The sequence below is a fragment of the Schistocerca cancellata genome, chromosome 1 (assembly GCF_023864275.1).
Source record: "Schistocerca cancellata isolate TAMUIC-IGC-003103 chromosome 1, iqSchCanc2.1, whole genome shotgun sequence".
Classification (NCBI taxonomy): domain Eukaryota; kingdom Metazoa; phylum Arthropoda; class Insecta; order Orthoptera; family Acrididae; genus Schistocerca; species Schistocerca cancellata.
The window spans coordinates 152,933,534-152,954,613 of NC_064626.1; the positions used below are offsets into that span (position 1 = coordinate 152,933,534).

A 21,080-nucleotide genomic window follows, 5' to 3' on the forward strand; every position below is an offset into this window, starting at 1 on the left:
TACGGATCCTGTAATATCCCTTATAGCCATGGAGGGCAGGGGTCCGCTTTGCTGGGAACCAGGTTTCCTGGAGGGCAATGCAGATAGCAGGTGTAAAGTTTAACGGTTGCCGTAGCTCAGCCAGGCGATGGAAAAAACCACTGCAATTCCACTGGAGAATGACATCGTGAGACTGGGAAGGCATGGAACATTCAATGAGGCAGTTACGCCTCAGAGTCACCTGCTGCCACTGATTTATTGCCTGAGCAGTCTATGTCCATTGTGTCTGAGGGTCTGGTGAGATCTAGGTCCTCAGGGGATGCCAAAATCTCCACCCCATCCTCAGCCGGAGAGCTTGTAGGTAGCGGTGGTGTGGGTGCCACCACAATTTCCTAGGTCTTTGGGGTTTTTTCTTTTTAGATTTCTCTCGCTGCTCCTTGCGTTTCCCTGGATTGGAAGACTTCACTAGCTCAGTCTCCAGGACTGAGGATGAGTGTGAAGCCCTACGACCAGCTGCTTTTGGGCTCTTCAGCCACTCGCAGGTGTCGTCTTTCCCACTAGAAGAAACCTGGGAAGGGAGTGACCCAACGGACCCCTTCCTAATGAGAGAAGCCGAAGAAGACTTATGCTTCTCTGGCTTAGAAGTGGGGACGGACCTTCCCGATGGTTGGGGAGGGGAGGGGTAAGTGGTGCAGGGGCAACAGGGAGGGAAATGCCCCCCCCCCCCACCATAAAGGGGGCTGGTGTAGTCTTCTGGCTCTGAGAGATGACCTGGGTTGGCAGAGCTGATGGTGCCAGAACTGTTGTAGCGGCAGCGTAGGACGATGTCATATGCACAGGATGCAGGCGTTCAAATTTTTTCTTAGGTCCAGTGTAGGTCAGTTGGTCCAGGGTCCTGTACACCAAGATTCTCCTTTCTTTCTGGAGAATCCTGCAGCCAGGCGAGCAAGGCGAATGGTGCTCTCCACAATTGACACAGATGGGAGGAGGGGCACATGGAGTATTGGGATGTGATGGGCAGCCGCAATCTTGGCATGTGACGCTGGAAGTACAGTGGGAAGACATATGGCCGAACTTCCAGCACTTAGATGACCGCATCAGGGGAGCGATATAGGGCTTTACATCACACCAGTAGACCATCACCTTGACTTACTCGGGCAATGTATCACCCTCAAAGGCCAAGATGAAGGCACTGGTGGCAACCTGATTATCCTTCAGACCCCGGTGGACACGCCGGATGAAATATACACCTTGCCACTCTAAATTGATGTGCACCTCATCGGCAGACTGCAAAAGAAGGTCTCTGTGAAATATGATACCCTGGACCATATTTAAGCTCTTATGGGGCGTGATGTTTACAGAAACATCCCCCACCTTGTCACAAGTGAGTAACTCCCGTGACTGGGCAGAGGATGCTGTTTTGATCAAGACTGACTCAGATCTCATTCTGGACAAGCCCTCCACCTCCCCAAACTTGTCCTCTAAATGCTCAACAAAAAACTGAGGCTTCATCATCATGAAAGATTCACCATCAGCTCTCGAACATACAAGGTACTGGGGCAAATAAGATCTGCTGCCATCCTTAGCCTGACGTTCCTCCTATAGTGTGGCCAGGGAGGGAACGATTTGGGGTCGTACTTTAGTGCGTTGAATTGAGCTCGTGATTGCTTAGGGACTGCTGGTGTTTCACCACCTGCAAGAAATAATGGACTAGCTTCAACGCGTGTCATCCACCCAGATGCCACTCACTCTGACCAAGGGCCCTCCCCAGGGTGCCACCCAGCCGCAGCAAAGGCCACCTGGCAGGATGGCCATTGCTGGGAGTCCCAAAGCCCCAGGGGGATAGGCATCTATCCCTTGGCATACATGGGGAGTTAATGGTGCAGGCATCAGCAGAGTGATCCCTGTGTGGTCTGGGGGCTATAACCAACAGGGTGAATGGCAGCCCCACCACAATGGACTGGCTACCATGCTGGATATCAAGTGCAAAGAAGTCCATGGTCATCGTCAGCGCAGACATCAACACTTCATAGTGCATGTTGGAAAATGCACCCAGGAAGGTGTCCATGCCCAAGAGATGGAGAATGGGCAGGACTGCAATGCGACGATGAGAAAGTGGGCTATAGATCTCAATGCACAATAAACACAATGCACCTTGTAAGGCACCCTTCCCCAATTGGCTTGCTCTTTGGGAAAATTTTGAAGAATGGAGGTCAAACCATACAGCAGACCATCACATAAAGGCTGAAACAACTGAAACTCCTTTTACTTGCCTCGTATGACAGGCAGGAATACCTCAGGCCTATTCAAACCCCCGGACCCACAGAGGGGTACGATGAAGTGCTCAATACAGTATCATCATTGTTTGAACAATTATGTGACATCTGGCTCACATGGTGGTTGTGCATGGGATACACAAGAAACTACAAACCAGCCAGTATAAAAGTCTATTAGTCTGCTTAAAATTTGACAGTTTTGCGAAACACAGCAGGAAATAGCACCAAATTTTATCAAAAAAAATGTTCAAATGTGTGTGAAATCTTATGGGACTTAACTGTTAAGGTCATCAGTCCCTAAGCTTACACACTACTTAACCTAAATTATCCTAAGGACAAACACACACACCCATGCCCGAGGGAGGACTCGAACCTCCGCCGGAACCAGCCGCACAGTCCATGGCTGCAGCGCCTTAGACCGCTCGGCTAATCCCTCGCGGCAAATTTTATCATCTTACCAACTCTTGTTGTATTTGAACAGGTTTTCAATAAAGTTCTCATACATGTATGGACACCATACACAAACATTATGCTGTTTGCTGCCAATAAAATTCTTCTGGGCTGTTGACCATATTGTCAATATATAAAATTGTCCAACGTTTCGGTCACTATTGCAAGTGGCCTTCCTCAGTTCTTTGTGCTGAGCTGACAACTGAATGAGAGAGACTTTAGATCTAATATAGCAGCAGAGGAAGCTGTTTATGCAATTTGACTGGGTACTTGAAGATAGGAGGACAGAGGATTAGGCATTCTTTATTGGTCTTTATATTGTTCCTTGTCATTGGTGGATAAAGATCTGCTTGATTGGTGTTTACATTACATCTTATCATTGGTGGAAACAGATGAATTAGAAACAGGTGGCAGCTGTGACATAGCGCTGTTTGCTGGTTGCCAGATGTGGGTTGCGCATGCCTGTGCTCTATCTACATACAACCACCGTGGTCTGCCACATGCCTGAGTGAGTTGCTTTGCACATTCTGTCCTCCCACAATGTTGTCACTGCTGGCAGCCTATACGTGTCCTCTCTATTCATGTAGGTGGGTTGCTTGACTATTTCTATCACCCCTCTAATCTTTCTCCTCAAAGTAGATGGCTGTTCCGCCAGTATGCGGGCTTCACGGAATACCAGGATGAGTACGACAAAGGAATAATATTCCATGAAGCCCATGTTCTGGTGAAACAGCTACTTACATTGAGGAGGAAGGTTAGAGAGTGATAGAAATAGCCAAGTGACCCGCCAACATGAATAGAGAAGATGGGTATAGGCTTCTGGTGTCATGGCTGCTAGCTGAGTATCTAACACAGGCGCATGGGAGACCGCAGTGGTCACATGTACATAGAGTGCAGGCACGCCGAAGCCCACACCTGGCAACAAGTAAATGGCACCACCTCCCTTTTTTAATTCACGTTTTTACCAATGGCAAGCAATAATATAAGCACCAATCAAACCCTTTTTTATCCACCAATGACAAGGAATAATAAAAAGACCAATAAAGAACACCTAACACTCCTCCTCCAATCCTCAAGTACCCTATCAAATTACATAAATAGTTTTCTCTGCTATTATATAAGATCAAAAGTCTCTCTCATTCAGCAGTCAACTCAGCACAGCCCTGAGGAAGGACACTTGTGCTTGTGGCCGAAATGTCTGACAATTTTATATACTGACAATGTGATCAACAGCCCAGAAGAATTTTATTGACAGTGACAATAGATGCAGAAGACTACACTTACGTTACGCTACTTTTACTGAGGGTAGCATTCAACTGCAAAAATGTCCTTCAAAAAAACAATGCTTGTTTCTGAAACCAGATCAATATTTTATCTGATTATAGGAGACTGTAATGATTTACTAATGAGAAATTCAGTCACTGTTCATGTATCAGAATACTGGGTAAAAACATTGCCAGCTTTTAATCAATTTTAGAACACGATTCAGATGAAACAAGGAGAAAAATTTATCAAGAATGAAGCATCTAAAAAATGAAATAAACTGATTGCAACTGTTGTCACGAGAATAAATTACGGTGGTAAGACCTGTGGTCAGCGATAGTATGAACAGACATCAGTAGATGGCAGGATGAGCACAAGTATGCTAATTGGACTGAATCATAATGGCGATCTTTTATTTACGTATTAGTTGCTGCTGTTATATATGACTTGCACCCTAGAATATATTGTAGTCAGTGTTTCACAGCTGCTCAAGCTTAGCACTACAGAAGAGTTGGAGGGGGAACTGTGATACCAGCTTGGGTGCGAAGTGAGAACTACGAAAGCAGGGAGTCAATTAGTGAGCAGACCACAAATTACATCATTTTGCCAACTATAGGAATGTGTACCACATACCTGGCTTTTCAAGAACATGTACCATGTTTAAACTACAGTTTGCCTGAATCCATTTGTACTCAAAATTGAACTGAACTTAAAATTGGACAAATACTCAACAAGAGTATTCATTTCTGCAGTTGATGGTAAAAGTCTAGATGGGGACCAATGGCATACATGTATTTCACACTGCAATGTTCTCGACTTTCAGCGTGATGTATGACAGGAACAAAAGGGGGTATGTCAACTGCTGGTTCTATGCAGCCAATGAGAGCGGCTGGCAGGTGATGTGTGTATAAGCAAGAGACATTGTAACATTTTCACATCAGAATAAAAGTGAAACCTGATATGTATTTGGATAAAAACAGATGTGTTCTCAGGTCCCATGTAATCACAACCTCAGAAATCACAACATATGCAGAAAAAACACTGAAAATTCAAATTTCACAGCTGTGCAGTGAGTATGATGATTAAAAATAGTGATACCACACACGACAGGCGTTAGCAAGTGAAAGATGTGGAAAAGGAAATTATTGTAAAGCATTTATTTTCATTAATTTTGTTTCTCCTTATATTACCAAAATGTAGACAATCAATAAATGGCATAAATTTAGAATAGGTATAATGTTATCTTTTTAGTCAGATACTTTACATCAATACAACAGTTTGTAATTTTGATTAGTCAGAACACGTTGAAAATAAGTTTTTCACAAGAGGTCTCTTGGGGGGGAGGGGTGAGAAAGGGGGGGGGGGGGGTTGTCTTATAATCAGTGTCATCTCGTACTCAGATAAATACAGTAGCTTCTTCTTATTCATCTTCATCTCATTTTGGCCATCTGAGGACCATATAAATTCATGTCAGCTTCGTTTCTTCTGATGTTTCTCCTCTTCCAATATTCTTCCACTCTCATACTTTGCAACTTCCTTCACTCTTCTTCCCACGATGATTTTGTTCTGGGCCTAGTCCTGTTTTTGAAACCTGTGAAAGCCTAGTTTTCTATTTAAAGTTCACCACGTTGTATATCTCTGGTTCCTGTATTCCAATTTCTTCCAGATCTCTCTGTACCTCTTGGATCTTAAGTACTTTGGTTTTCTAATTCATCAGAAACTGTACGAAATGTGTATTCACACTATCTACATGACTTTTGTTTTCCTTGTATTAAGTTGACAGAACCTCTATCATTGTATAGTGCTACTTGGACAGATAAATTGCTAATACAGACACATGCAAGTCTCTCTTTTGGTATCATCTGCCTTACTCTCCATTACCACTGTTTTAATTTTATTAATGGTCACCTTACAACTTATTTTCTACACAATATCCATTCCTTTCAGCTCATTTGCAAAGTCCTCTACTACCCTTGGCTCACTATGTCCTCAACAAACCTTCAAATTTTGATATCTTCACCATGAACTTTTATTCTCTTTCCAAATTTCTTCTCAAGTTTCCTTCATGGCTTGTTCAATGTGCAGATTGATTAACATGGGAGATAGCTACAATCCTGTCTCATTCCCTTATCAACTACTTCAAGCTACAGACTCCTTTCACACCCTTTGACTTTTACAACTGTAGTTGGGCTTCTGTAGAAGTTCTGAATATGATTTTTCCCCCTGATTTTAATTGTGATGATTCCAGAATCCTAAAGATGTATTCTAGTCAAGTGTCACTAGCTTTTCCTAGCTTTCAAAGGTGAATATTTTAGGTTAGGCCAGAACTTCGAATTTATTTGTATCAACTGAAAATACAGCTTACTTTAACCAGCCATATTTATTATTTTTCCTGCAATGAGTCTCTGAGGATTACAGCTTACTCACCTGATGGATTTATGTCAATTACTAAGTCATGGGCAATTTGCTGCATGTGAGTTTTAGATACCTTTTAGCACTGCCTTCCAGTGAGTGCAGGCTGATTTTCAATTCATATTTACATCACACATGCTTTCTATAAACTGAGCTAAGCAAGGATGTTGTACTGATAGTACTGCTATTGCTTTCTGTTACACATCTCTCTTCATCACAGGAATATACCCTTCCTTCATATACTTGGATCACAGCAAAAAAGAAAATTGCTCAAAACAAAATATTCTCAAGTTACTGTAACTCCATCTTGTTCCATTATGATAACTCCATCTTGTTCCATTATGATAACTCCATCTAGATCATGGCAGATGTGGCCATGATTCCTACAACAACTCCTCAAGTAAATATGACAGCTGCAAGATGGCAATAATATCGATGTCCAGCATTCAATTTTAATATTTTCATAACTTGGTATGTACTAAAATAATAATAAATAAAGTCATCTTATTTTATAAAAATAAAAAGGGATAATTGTTGCACCATAACTTTTCTGTCCTTTTTCAATGGGGAGAAAAAAAAAGCATTGTGATCTGCATCACATAATATGTAAAAAATAATATGTAAAATAATAATACAATATGTTAAATCTGCTCCATCATCACACCAGCACATATTATGAATTGTTATTTTCATAGATTTTTTTTAAAGGAAATGACTACACCTAAGACCAAAAATTTTATGCATGAACTTTAATGGGTGAAGCATACTATACTAATGCCATGTGTTTTCTTTAAGGCAGGCTGCCTGATTACGTTGTTATCACTGGCCCTTGGTATGTTTGTACATGTAAGTTTGATCATATACAGTGTGTGTGCGTGCATGTAGGACATAACTACTTTCATTATAAATGAATGCTTCTTTACCTTTGATAAATTTCGGTTTTACAGATGAACTTGCAAGCACTGCTTCAGAGCCATTAGGTCTAAAAATATATGCACCAGAAGATCTGTTCTCAAATACTACATTATTTCCAAGGAACCCTTTGTAGTAGTAGAAATCCTGCTTAACTTTCATCTCATGTCCTTGGCTCACAACACTTTTTATTTTCCCAGTAACATCATCAAACTTCAGACTAAATTTCTACAAAAGAAATTAATTATAAAGTTAATGCTTAAATGGAAAATTCAGAAAATTAATTAGACAAGTCAATATTTTTGTAAGATGTTCTGGAAATTAATTTCAATCATAAAAACAAGAGTTTAGAGTCTACAGTTGATAAACAGTATTTTTAATATAGAGCTGACCTTGTGACCTATTTCATATGCTTCGTCAAGTGCTTCACTTTTATGTTCTTTCTGCTGCTCTTTATTCAGTTTGGTAACATAATAGGCTCGGAACCCTAATGGCGGCAAGTCTGTGGCTCTGAATATCAGCTCATTCGTAGCGTCACTCATTCTACCTGGTGCGGTCCGGACAGGCTCAGGTATTGGGACCAGCTGAGTAATTTGCTCCTTCCCTTTTTGTACAAACATAAAAATGAGCTGAACATATGTTCCTTATTCTTTGGCGTAATAACATACACAAAATCAATTCCATATAACAGTTTGCCGCACAAATATGCTTACCATTTGGATCTTTTACACTGTATGAAGTTGAAGTCACTGGAAGTCTCACATAGTGAGATGTAGGATAGCTCAATGGATTGTATACAAAAACAACAAAAGAATTATTCAATTCTGATACCTGGCACTCACTCACATTGAGCTTCAAACATGGCTTGATTGGTATTTCTGATAGTTCCTCTTTCACCACTGATGACTTTGGTATAATTTTCCTGTAAACAGATTTTATTAATTATCCATCACAATCCATAAAAATGGAAACCAATGTGAAAAAAAGGGTAATGGAAAGATTACTAATAATCTCAAAATAACAACAGTTAGCAATTACTTTGAACATATGCTATCAGACTATATACTCTTAATATGTTTTCAGCTAACAGCTTTCATGGCTCCATAAGGAAATTTACCAGAATGGTTACCTCTCCTTTTCCAGAAATTTCCAATAAATATTTCAATGCACCTACTGCATAGTTGGCATTAACATATGTATATGAAAGACGTAACTGCTGTTTTACCTCATTAGGATGCAAAAATACTGCATTTTTTCTTTCTTTTTCCACAATTATCAGATAAATTCACCATTAAAATTTTTTTATACTTACTGTGACCTCAACCACCTAAACAGCATTCTCCATCTGTAATCTTCCATAATAACTTTTTTGTTCAGCACAGCTCACGCTTTCAGGAAATGAAAAGGTTATTCATATCTTAAACAAAAAGTCAGTTTTCCTATCTGTTTTCGCTCTCTATGGGCTCTACAACTTAACATGAGTTCTCATCCTATACTTTCTATTAAGTAATCATCCCTTCTTTTCCACTGTTCCCACAAACCATGATTCACTTCTACTCAGTGCTGTGCTCTAGATGCACATTCAAAACTTTCTTCTTCAAATTAAGGCCTAAGTTTGATGCTAGTCGACCTCATTTAGTGAAAAACATTCTCTTCATCTGTGGTAGTCCAATTCTTATATCCTCCATGATTTGTATGTAATGTGTGATTTTGTTTCTATGGTAGCAAAATTCCTTCAATTCGTATACTGCCTGGATTCAAAATTTTTATGTTAAGTTTGTCACTTATCTCATTTCTGCTACTACTGATTGTTCTTATCTTTCATTGGTTTTCTCTGAATCCAAATTATTTACTCATTAGCTTCTATATTCCATTCAACAGGTCCAGTAAATCTTCCTCACTTTTATTAAACATAGTGGTGTCACTACCAGCCTTATTTTTAATACCTTTTCACCTGAAATTTCAGTTTCATTCCAGAATCTCTGTTTTATTTCTGTCATTTCATCTTCAATGTACAAATTTAAATGTTGGGCAGAGAGATAGCATATCTCTCACACACCTTTTTTGACCTGAAATTTTCTCTCTTGTGACCACATCTGTAACTGAATGGTTAATGTTTCTACATTCAGTGCAGAAGGAACCCATTTTGCTTCCTGGTACATTCTTGAACTTTTTGATGTAGGTAGGTTTGGAAGATGATCAACTCAGCCTCATGAGACCAATGGAGAAGCTGTTAGAATAAAGAAACAGTGGCTTTGTCAAGTTTCATCTACTGGCAATAACAGCTGGAGGGATTGGTGATATTATAGATGGCTTCTGGTACTGACTTTTAGGCAGCAGCCAACAAGTCAGAGCTGGTCTAAGACCCAATCCATGAGTGATATTTAAGTTTACTCTTCTCTCTTGGTCTTTGGTTCTACTTGCTCCCTTCTAATCCTTTTATATAGTGTACTCGTATATTATCCGTCTTTCCTGACAGCTTATATCTCTGTTTCTGAGATTTTCAAATGTTTGCACCATTTTGCATTGCTCGATTATCTTTTAAATTGGCAAATCCTAAGAAAGTGTTTTGATTTTTCCAAGTCTTATCTCCAGTAGCAAGCTCTCCACTAGCAAGCACAATGCCAGAACCTCTTCTCTTGTGCCTTACCTCTCCGAATGTCAAACTGATTGTCATCTAACAGCTCCTCAATTTTCTTTTCCATCCCCCTTTAAATTATTCTTGTCAGCAACTTAGTTGCATGAGAAGTTAAAAATTTATCTGCCTTTGATATCATTGAGACTGTGTGGATGATATTTTTCAAAAATTCTGATGTTATGTCTCCAGCCTCATAGATTCTATACACTAACTCGAATAATCGTTAAGTTGCACTTCGCCCAATGATTTTAGAAATTCCAAGGCAATGTTATCAATGCCTTTTGCTTTGTTCCATCTTAAGTCTTCCAAAGCTCTGTCAAACAATTTCTACAACTAGGTCACGTATGTCTTGCACACTGATACTTTTCTTCTGTTACATGCAAGTAATTTAAGAGACAATCAACGTAGTATTTCCACTTATTTGCTCTCTCTTCTGCATTTAAGAGTGGAGCTATTTTATTCACTTGAAATGTTCACAGCTTTGTTTTTAATAACACATAAAGTTATTTGACCTTTCTATATGCTTTATTTCTCATTTGAATGGCCATTTCCTTTTTTTATTTATTAACATTTTTTTTCTGTAACCAATTCACTTCAGCTTCTTTGCAGTTCCTATTGATTTAAATCCTAAGTGACTTGATTTGCTGTATAACTTCCTTCTATCCCTGTGCATGTCTTTATTTCTTTCTTATGTTGATTAATTAAATTTTTTCCTTTTCTTATCCGATGTTTCTTTTCACAGTTCCCTTCCTTGTATCAACTTCTGTGAATGCCATTTTTAAGGCTCTCCATTTGTCTTAACAGAACTGCTTAGTGTAGTATTCACCATCACAATAAAAAAATGATTCAAATGGCTCTGAGCACTATGGGACTCAACATCTGTGGTCATAAGTCCCCTATAACTTACAACTACTTAAACCTAACGAACCTAAGGACATCACACACATCCATGCCCGAGGCAGGATTCGAACCCGCGACCGTAGCGGTCGCGCGGTTCCGGACTGAGCGCCTAGAACCGCTAGACCACCGCGGCCGGCCCATCACAATACTTAGAGCCTAAGAATACTTGGAATACACAACATCAACATCATTGCTTAATATTTCAGTATTACCCTTCTTTACACATTGATTCTTTCTGATGATTCTCTTAAATTTCAAACTATTCTTCACCATTACTATGTTGTAGGATGAATCTATATCTGCACCTATGTGTGCCTTACAATCCAGCATCTGATTTCAGAATCTCTCTCTCTCTCTCTCTCTCTCTCTCTCTCTCTCTCTCTCTCTCTCTCTCTCTCATCATGAAGTAATCAAGGGTCTTTTCCTGGTGTATCTCCCTCTCTTGTTATTTCTGAACAATATTTGTTATTAATAGTGAAAATTAATTTCAGCACTCAAAGAGTCTATTTCACCCCCTTGTAGGGTGAATTTCCAAAGAAACACTGTAGTGAAAGTCAAGTCTTAGATTGTAAGGATCCTTCACGAGTATCAGGAAATAAATAATGTTGTTGTTGTGGTCTTCAGTCCAGAGACAGGTTTGATGCAGCTCTCCATGCTACTACATCCTGTGCAAGCTTCTTCATCTCCCAGTACCTACTGAAACCTACATCCTCCTGAATCTGCTTAGTGTATTCATCTTTTGGTCTCCCTCTACGATTTTTACCCTCTACACTGCCCTCCAATACTAAATTGGTAATCCCTTGATGCCTCAGAACATGTCCTACCAACTGATCCCTTCTGCTAGTCAAGCTGTGCCACAAATCTCTCTTCTCCCCAATTCTAGTCAATAACTCCTCATTAGTAATGTGATCTACCCATCTAATCGTCAGCATTCTTCTGTAGCACCACATTTCGGAAGCTTCTATTCTCTTCTTGTCCAAACTATTTATCGTCCATGTTTCCCTTCCATACATGGCTACACTCCATACAAATACTTTCAGAAACGCCTTCCTGACACTTAAATTTATACTCGATGTTAACAAATTTCTCTTCTTCAGAAATGCTTTCGTTCCCATTGCCAGTATACATTTTATATCCTCTCTACTTCGACCATCATCAGTTATTTTGCTCCCCAAATACCAGAACTCCTTTACTACTTTAAGTGTCTCATTTCCTAATCTAATTCACTCAGCATCGCCCGACTTAATTCAACTACATTCCATTATCCTCGTTTTGCTTTTGTTGATGTTCATCTCATATCCTCCTTACAAGACACTGTCCATTCCATTCAGTTGCTCTTCCAGGTCCTTTGCTGTCTCTGACAGAATTACAATGTCATCGGCGAACCTCAAAGTTTTTATTTCTTCTCCATGTATTTTAATGCCTACTCCGAATTTTTCTTTTGTTTCCTTTATTGCTTGCTCAATATGCAGATTGGATAACATCGGGGAGAGGCTACAACCCTGACTCATTCCCTTCCCAATCACTGCTTCCCTTTCATGTCCCTCAACTCTTATAACTGCCTTCTGATTTCTGTATAAATTGTAAATAGCCTTTCGCTCCCTCTATTTTACCCCTTCCACCTTCAGAATTCAAAAGAGTGTATTCCAGTCAGCATTGTCAAAAGCTTTCTCTAAGTCTACAAATGCTAGAAACATGGGTTTGCCTTTCCTTAATCTACCTTCTAAGATAAGTCATAGGGTCAGTATTGCCTCACGTGGTCCAGTATTTTTACAGAATCCAAACTGATCTTCCCCAAGATCGGCTTCTACCAGTTTTTCCATTCGTCTGTAAAGAATTCATATTAGTATTTTGCAGCTGTGACTTATTAACCAGATAGTTCGGTAATTTTCACATCTGTCAACACATGTTTTATTTGGGATTGGAATTATTATATTCTTCTTGAAGTCTGAGGGTATTTCGCCTGTCTCATACATCTTGCTCACTAGATAGAGTTTGGCTAGGCCTGGCTCTCCCAAGGCTGTCAGTAGTTCTAATGGAACGTTGTCTACTTCCAGGGCCTTGTTTCGAATTAGGTCTTTCAGTGCTCTGTCAGACTCTTCACGCAGTATCATATCTCCCATTTCATCTTCATATACATCCTCTCCCATATCCATAATATTGTCCTCAAGTACATCACCCTTGTATAGACCCTCTATATACTTCTTCCACCTTTCTGCTTTCCCCTCTCTGCTTAGAACTGGGTTTCCATCTAAGCTTCTGATATTCATACAAGTGGTTCTCTTTTCTCCAAAGGTCTCTTTAATTTTCCTGTAGGCAGTATCAATCTTACCCCTAGTGATATATGCCTCTACATCCTTGCATTTGTCCTCTTGCCATCCCTGCTTAGCCATTTTGCACTTCCTGTCAATCTCATTTTTGAGGTGTTTGTATTCCTTTTTCCCTGCTTCATTTACAGCATTTTTATATTTTCTCCTTTCATCAATTAAATTTAATAGTTCTTCTGTTACCCAAGGATTTCTACTAGCCCTCGTCTTTTTACCAACTTGATCCTCTGCTGCCTTCACTACTTCATCCCTCAGAGCTACCCATTCTTCTTCTACTGTATTTCTTTTCCCCATTTCTGTCAATTGTTTCCTTATGCCCTCCCTGAAGTTCTGTACATCCTTTGGTTTAGTCAGTTTATCCAGGTCCCATCTTCTTAAATTCCCACCTTTTTGCAGTTTCTTCAGTTTTAATCTACAGTTCATAACCAATAGATTGTGGTCAGAATCCAGATCTGCCCCTGGAAATGTCTTACAATTTAAAACCTGGTTCCTAAATCTCTGTCTTACCATTATATAATCTATCTGACACCTTCCAGTATCTCCAGGCTTACTCCATGTGTACAACCTTCTTTTATGATTCTTGAACCAAGTGTTAGCTATGATGTCTTCAATAGGTTTCCCTATTATACCACCCATGGGTACTAGAGTAGAGTTACCCATTCAACACTGTCCTGCACTTTCTCTACCCCTCTATCTTCTGCCTGTGACACTGGCATGTATACCTGAACTATTGTAGTCATCATTGGTTCATTATCAATTGTGAGCACAGTAATTTTATGTCTGTACTTTTTGTAGTAACTCACTTTTTGCTCTACTTTCCTTTTCATATGTACTCCTACCCCCATTATATCCATTTCTGTTGTCACTGATAAATTATCTAAATATGTCTGATCATAGAGTCTTATCTTATTTCCTATTATATTTACATTAGGGCTTTCCATTTCTCTTTTCAAATTTTGTAGCTTCCCTGTCCCACTGTGACTTCTAACATTGTGTGCTCCAACTCAAGGAATGTTACCTATTTCATTGGTTTTACACTCATTTTCTCATAGTCATCTACCCCTTGGCTTCACTACAAAGTTTTTTTACTCACCAAAAATTTGCTTCAACTTCCTGTGGTTAAGAAATTTCCACAATATAACCCAGAATTCTCTTCTCCATTTATGATCACTGAACCTGAGACAGCCCTTAGCCATACAAAATGTAGAAAAGTTATAGGTACAGATGGGCTCTACCCTGAATTTTTTGTGTACAGAGGTCCTACAAAGTGAAAGCAGTTAGTTATCCTTTTTAATGAAATTCTCTGCATAGGAACACCACCAGTAAGTGGTAAAGTAATATAAACAGGGAGGAAGGAGTAACTGCACAGCACTTTTACCCAATATTTTTACTTAGCTTCCCATTGCAAATTAGTGAAAAGAATCTTCTCAGACCTAATAAAAGAAAAAACTAATTCTGTGCACCTGATGGTTCAGACCTCATAGAAGCTGCTGGGTTCAGGTACTCTCACCGACTTCTCACATACAAACTACATTCCAGAAGAAATTCAAGACCAGGAAAGTTTTTGTTGAACTGCCAACAACTTATGGCATGGTGTAGTGCAACGCTCTAACACTGGAATTTCTGAAACCAGTACCTCTGAAGACTGTACATAACCTCTTAAGCAGTATGAGCAGTCAGTGGTTTCAAGTGCACAAACATAAAGAAGAAGAGTGGATGATGTGTACTCAGTGACAGCTTGGCTCAAAGCTCTGTTCTTTCTCTGGTGTAATTCAGCCTCTACACAACAGATCTAACAAACTTTACCTGCAAGAAATTTCAGTATGCAGATTACCTTGCGTTTTCATACTGGAGGGAAGATTTTTCTGAATGTGAAGAACACCTAACAAACAGCCTCATTAAATTTTATGAATATCTTAAGATGTGGCAACTTAGACCTAATGTTCCTGAAATGGAAGTACTGTTTGGCCACGATAACTTGAAGACTGTGGTACTGCTACCAGAAGTGGAGAAAATCAGCACCGTTTTAAAGATATTTGTTTGTCTCTGTGTGGTGCCAACATCAAGTTGCCCCTGAAGTCAAAGTATTATGAAAGGCTTGTGTCCACTACCAAATAATTTCTGTAAGCACTTGCTGCAAGTACTTGTTGCACAAGTGCCATTATTCTTAAAAATCAGAGCGGTCTCCATTGTTGTTACATTATTATTAACAAATAAAAATCGTGAATGAACACTAAAACAAAACAAAAATTAAAACAAAAAACAAGTGTTAAGAGGGGTACATATTGATGTTACTAATAAATGCTATTTAATTAACTAAAATCAGAGGACTTCACTCAGATTAACGACTTCAAGGGCGTCATATGTAAATTTCAAACATCTCTTGTATTTTGTATAATCAAATATTCAATAACAAGAAACAAAAATGTGGCACAGTATCTCACCAAGAGACTGACTTTTAATTACTCAGATTTTTGCACACATTATTTATGGCTTTTATCACAAATGTATGCATTTATGTTTACAGTAACTTTAAAAACCAGCAAAAATTTATAGACATCTGTACGGCCATTCTGCTCTCCCTTCTGATAAAACAAACTGATTGATAAACTCATTTCATGCTACCTTTTCTGATGACATCAAATATGTGTGTGTTTAGGGGTTCAAATGACACATTTGTTTTGGCCCATCTGTTTTTGTGCAGTTCATCTTTTCAACACTGATATTTTCGCACCAGTACTGAACATACACAGCTTTTGCAAGTTTGAGAAAAACTTCCACAAAATGAGAAATTCAGCAACTATTTGCAACAAGATACAAGAAACTAGAATGAATTTTCACCCTGCAGCAGGGTGTGTTCCGTTTTGAAACTTCCTGACAAATTAGAGCTGTGTTTCAGACAGAGTCAAACCTGAGAATCCGATCTGACACACAGTTATAATTTGTCAGGAAGTTTCATGCAAGAAACTGTTTCCCCTAACTTGCGAACTTCCTGAAGTTGGCGAAACTAATGGACATCATTGGGGGAGAGGGGGGGTGGAAGGGTGGGGGGGCATGTGGAGTTGCAGATATGGTGGTTCCTAATATTCCATCCAGTTCTGTGACTGTATTGATAGAGTCTCATACCACAGCAGGAAGTTCAACAAAATGCCTAATAAATATGATGTTAGAATGGTTGCGAGAGAGGCAAATAAACTGCAATGTCTCCATGACAAAGGCTAAACTGTTATCCAAAATAAAGGAAAAAAAAACAGAGGCCACAAAGCAGTCCATTTACCATCCTACTACTGCGATCTACATCCAATAGAACTGGCAGGGGCAAAATAAAATACAGTTTCAGGCAGAACAATGTTACTGGTGACATGTCAAAGGAAAGAGTGCAGAATCTTATTAATGTTGCTTTTCTTTCAGTTACTGCACAGGTCTTGCAAGGTTACTGCCAGTAAGTGTAGCAGCAGGAAGTAGAGTATTGGACACTAGATGCAATAATGGAAATAGCCATTGATGAGGTTAGCATCAATTCGACACCCTCAAGCAATGACGACAATGACCTTGAATCACACGTATGACTGTAATCATTCACAATTCTTACAGGCAAAGTGAATTACACTTTGTAAACATTGCTACATACTATATATAATAGAGGGAAACCTTGCATGTGGGAAAAATATATCTAAAAACAAAGATGCTGTAACTTACCAAACGAAAGCGTTGGTATGTTGATAGAGACAATAAAAAACACACAAACACACACACATTTCAAGCTTTTGCAACCCAAGGTTGCTTCATCAGGAAAGAGGGAAGGAGAGGGAAAGACAAAAGGATGTGGGTTTTAAGGGAGAGGGTAAGGAGTCGTTCCAGTCCTGGTAGCGGAAACACACACACACACACACACACACACACACACACACACACACACACACACCCATCTGCACATATACAGACACAGGCAGACATATGTAAATGCAAAGAGGTTGGGCAGAGATGTCAGTCGAGGCGGAAGTACAGAAGCAAAGATTTTGCTGAATGAAAGGTGAGGTACGAACGGTGGCAACTTGAAATTAGCGGAGGTTGAGGCTCCATCGCAGTGAGGCCATGGACATGTGGGATATTTGTGTATAAGGAAGTTGCATCAATGGTTACAAGGATGGTTTCCGGGGGTAACAGGTTTGGTAAGGATTCTAGGCGTTCGAGAAAGTGTTTGGTGTATTTGATGAAGGATGGGAGATTGCATGTAATGGGTTGAAGGTGTCGATCTACGTAGGCAGAGATATGTTCTGTGGAGGCTTGGTAACCAGCTGCAATGGGGTGGCCGGGATGATTGGGTTTGTGAATTTTAGGAAGTAGGTAGAAGGTAGGGGTACGGGGTGTCGGTGGGGTTAGGAGGTTGATGGAGTCTGGTGAAAGGTTTTGTAGGGGGCCTTAGGTTCTGAGGATTCCTTGAAGCTCTGCCTGGACATCAGGAATGGGATTACCTTGGCAAACTTTGTATGTAGTGTTGTCTGAAAGCTGACGCAGTACCTCAGCCACATACTCCCGACAATCAAGTGCCACGGTCGTGGAACACTTGTCAGCCAGAAGAATGATGATGGATCGGTCATTTTGCATTTACATATGTCTGCCTGTGTCTGTATATGTGCAGATGGATATGTGTGTGTGTGCACGAGTATATACCTGTCCTTTTTTCCCCCTAAGGTAAGTCTTTCCTCTCCTGGGATTAGAATGACTCCTTACCCTCTCCTTTAAAACCCACATCCTTTTGTCTTTCCCTCTACTTCCCTCTTTCCTGATGAAGCAACCTTGGGTTGTGAAAGCTTGAAATTTGTGTGTGTGCTTGTGTGTTTTTTATATTCCTATCAACATACCAACACTTTCGTTTGGTAAGTTACAGCATCTTTGTTTTTAGACATATTTACTATATACTCTCACGTGTTTAATAAATGCCATGTGCAAACATTCCAAAAATCAGTTTTTGACTTTCAGCTCAACATCTCTTAAGATGTACATTCACCTACTTTAATTTTTCACTATTTGTGATAAATAAATGATACATAAGTTGTAGGTAAAATTCTCAAGTATGAATATGTCAACAAATTAAGTGATTTCTGATCTGAGGGAAGTGCCACTTAAGCAGGCAATATTCCTGTGGGGGCCACCTCTGATTTCGTGTTAAGCACAGAACGCAGGTAGTGGTGCAGCACTGCTGCAAGCAGCCAACACTGCCTTCCCCTCACCAATCCTCTCCCCTCTGCAGCCCTAATGTGGGGGCATAGCTCGACAGCCACTGCAGCAATCGCCAGCTTATCAAGGATAAACAATTTGTCTTTTCCACCTCTCTAACCATCTAGAATCAGCAAAGATCAGCTCATGGTTTGGTCACCTTGACATAGTCAAGTACAATGGTAAGCTAAGATACCTTTGTGTCACATTAGACAGAATTCTGACAAATATAAATGCCTTTCCAACACAAGTAAGACAGTATAAACATGGGTGAACCTAGCGAGAAACAGGCAGATAGTATATGGGGAGCAAATACATCAGTTCTCTGTGGAGCATCTCATGTGTTATACTCTGTAGCAAAATATAGCTGATCAGTCTCACTTTGAAGGGCTCATTAGAAGAAAGCTGATGTTTATTTGACTGCAGCTATGAGAAACATTAGCAGCAGAGTTCAGATTTACACCTGCATGCTGACTACCAGTACTACTGAACATCTGCCCAGTTCACCTTCATTGAAAGGCAGATCTCTGCAAACTCTGTCATCAAGTTTGTAAAAATTTAATCAATCCTTCTTCACAAAGTCTGAATCTCACTGCCTGTTAAAACACCTCAAAGACAGAAGACCAACATGAGGAGTCCAAATGCTCTCCACTAGATTCAGCCAGGGTGCTAAATGGAAAATGAGTGGAAGCTACAAATAGTCAGGACCAGGAGCTTATTCAACTGTTAATAAGTTCCAGGCTTTCACTGTCTTATGATGGTGTGGGTACAGCTCAATAGATTCCAGACTGAAGAAAGATAGTGCAATTACGCACAAGTGGCGCTTTTTCACTGACGTAGTGAGTCACATTGCAAATGAGTGCCTAACAGAAATTTTCTTGGTGGTATCTAGTGCGTGCATGAAGCATCTGATGAAGTGCTCCACTGAATGGAGTCTGCTGACATTCATGTGTGGCATGAGCTGTTGAATGTTTATATTATGTAAATAGTTACACACATTTGTATATTTTGGTTAAGTATGTAAAACAGTTTTGCTGATCAATAAAACCTCTTGACCATCCCCACCCAAACTGGAAGACACTTTAATAGAAAAGGAATATTACACTGTTAAGGATTACCTAATAAACTAAATCTGTAAGTAATGTTATATAAAACTATTAGTGTTATCAATACAAGTCAAAGTGTTGCTCCAAGTAAATATGTTATATTGAATGTCTTATATTACTGGCTTGTCATGTATTAGACATCTACTCAATGTATGCATTGTAACTATAAAATAAAAAGCAAAATCATCACTACTGAAAACATCAAAATTTTGTTCCTCCAAAACGCCTGTCTGTAAAGCATTCTACCCTTTAACCTCTCTGTATTCAACTTTGACTTTTGTACTTAGGCACAATATCTTACCTTAATTGCTTCTACATTTTCTCACACACATTTCCAGATTACAGAGTGTTGTTAATATACTTCAAATATATCATTTAATTGTCAGTGGTTTCCGAAAATAAATTATACTATTTATGGGATTATCACAAAGTCTACAATATTAATTGACAAGTGTAGAAGTCTGACCTTAATTTCACCCAGAAGAAGATCATTATTATGGAATATTACTTAAGACTATACATTAATCACAACATAAGTTATTTTACAGAGGATCCACAACACACAATGAGTGGCACTCATGTTTTCAAACTTACTTAAAAGCTGCCTCAATAGCTTCAATGCATTCTGAAAAGCCATCTGACAATATCCGGGCATAATCCTTTGCTACATGCTCCTTCTCTGTACCTGTTATAGCATCATGGTGCTGCATGACACCCATTGCCTCTCTCATCCTGTTCAGATCTTTCCAGTCTTCTGGTCCCACACTAGCCAGGGCATAAAGTTGTTTGCAGACCTGTATACATTAAAGAAGTTTGTTCTAGATGAAACTCCACTTCAAATTGCATTACAGTGTCTGGTTCTAAAAGATACAAGATGAAAAGGGGGAAGGAAATGAATACTCATTTAAATATTCACTCACCTGCAAAAAATTATTCCCTAGTCGTTCAAACCTTTTAATAGTGGGCCTTGATGTAAAATAACCAGTCCAGTAGGTATGTGAATCACTTGCATAAGGGAAAAAGTCATCATTTTTCGCAGGCCACATCAGATCTTGATCATTAAGAGCCTTTAAATAGCATGCAGGTGTTGAGTAGAACACATTTACTTTGGTTCCATCTGATTTGTTTGCATTGACATACCTATCAACAAAAAATAAATAAAATAAAAGAAATTGGAAACAAAGACTATTATGCAGTCCATTAAATAATATTTCAAACTAAACAAAAAATATTGCATCTCCTTTCAATGAAGAACATAATTGCTGCAAAAATGTACAGGTATTTTACCTTTTCCTACAAGAGCTATTTCTGCTATGTTGTTTCTTTGTCTCCTCATTGTGCTATACAGAGAAGTCTGAAAAGGGAACTCCTTACCAAATTAGTTTATCCAGATTCTTAAACCACATATCATCATTCTGATAGTGAAAATCCTCTCCCATTGTGAGTAATATGTTGTTGGAAGTATAATATTCAGCATGTTTTTCTGCATATTTAGTAAAAAGTTTCATCTGCAGATAAATACTTTTGCTTTACATTATAGTTATGAAGAGACCAGCATCAGTTTCAATTACTGCTTGGAATACACACACAATACTAC

General features: G+C 39.3%; 1 protein-coding gene across 1 annotated transcript in view; it reads right to left on the bottom strand.

The window, feature by feature from the left end:
* Positions 1–21,080, bottom strand: part of LOC126167316 (lysosomal alpha-mannosidase-like) — a 208,275-nt gene that overhangs the window by 51,060 nt on the left and 136,135 nt on the right. The window contains exons 8-12 of the mRNA XM_049920467.1: positions 20,404–20,623; positions 20,078–20,277; positions 8,006–8,214; positions 7,685–7,896; positions 7,304–7,520 (exon numbers count right to left, since the gene is read on the bottom strand). Coding sequence (XP_049776424.1) covers positions 7,304–7,520; positions 7,685–7,896; positions 8,006–8,214; positions 20,078–20,277; positions 20,404–20,623 — 1,058 coding nt within the window. The remainder of the gene's footprint in view (positions 1–7,303; positions 7,521–7,684; positions 7,897–8,005; positions 8,215–20,077; positions 20,278–20,403; positions 20,624–21,080) is intronic.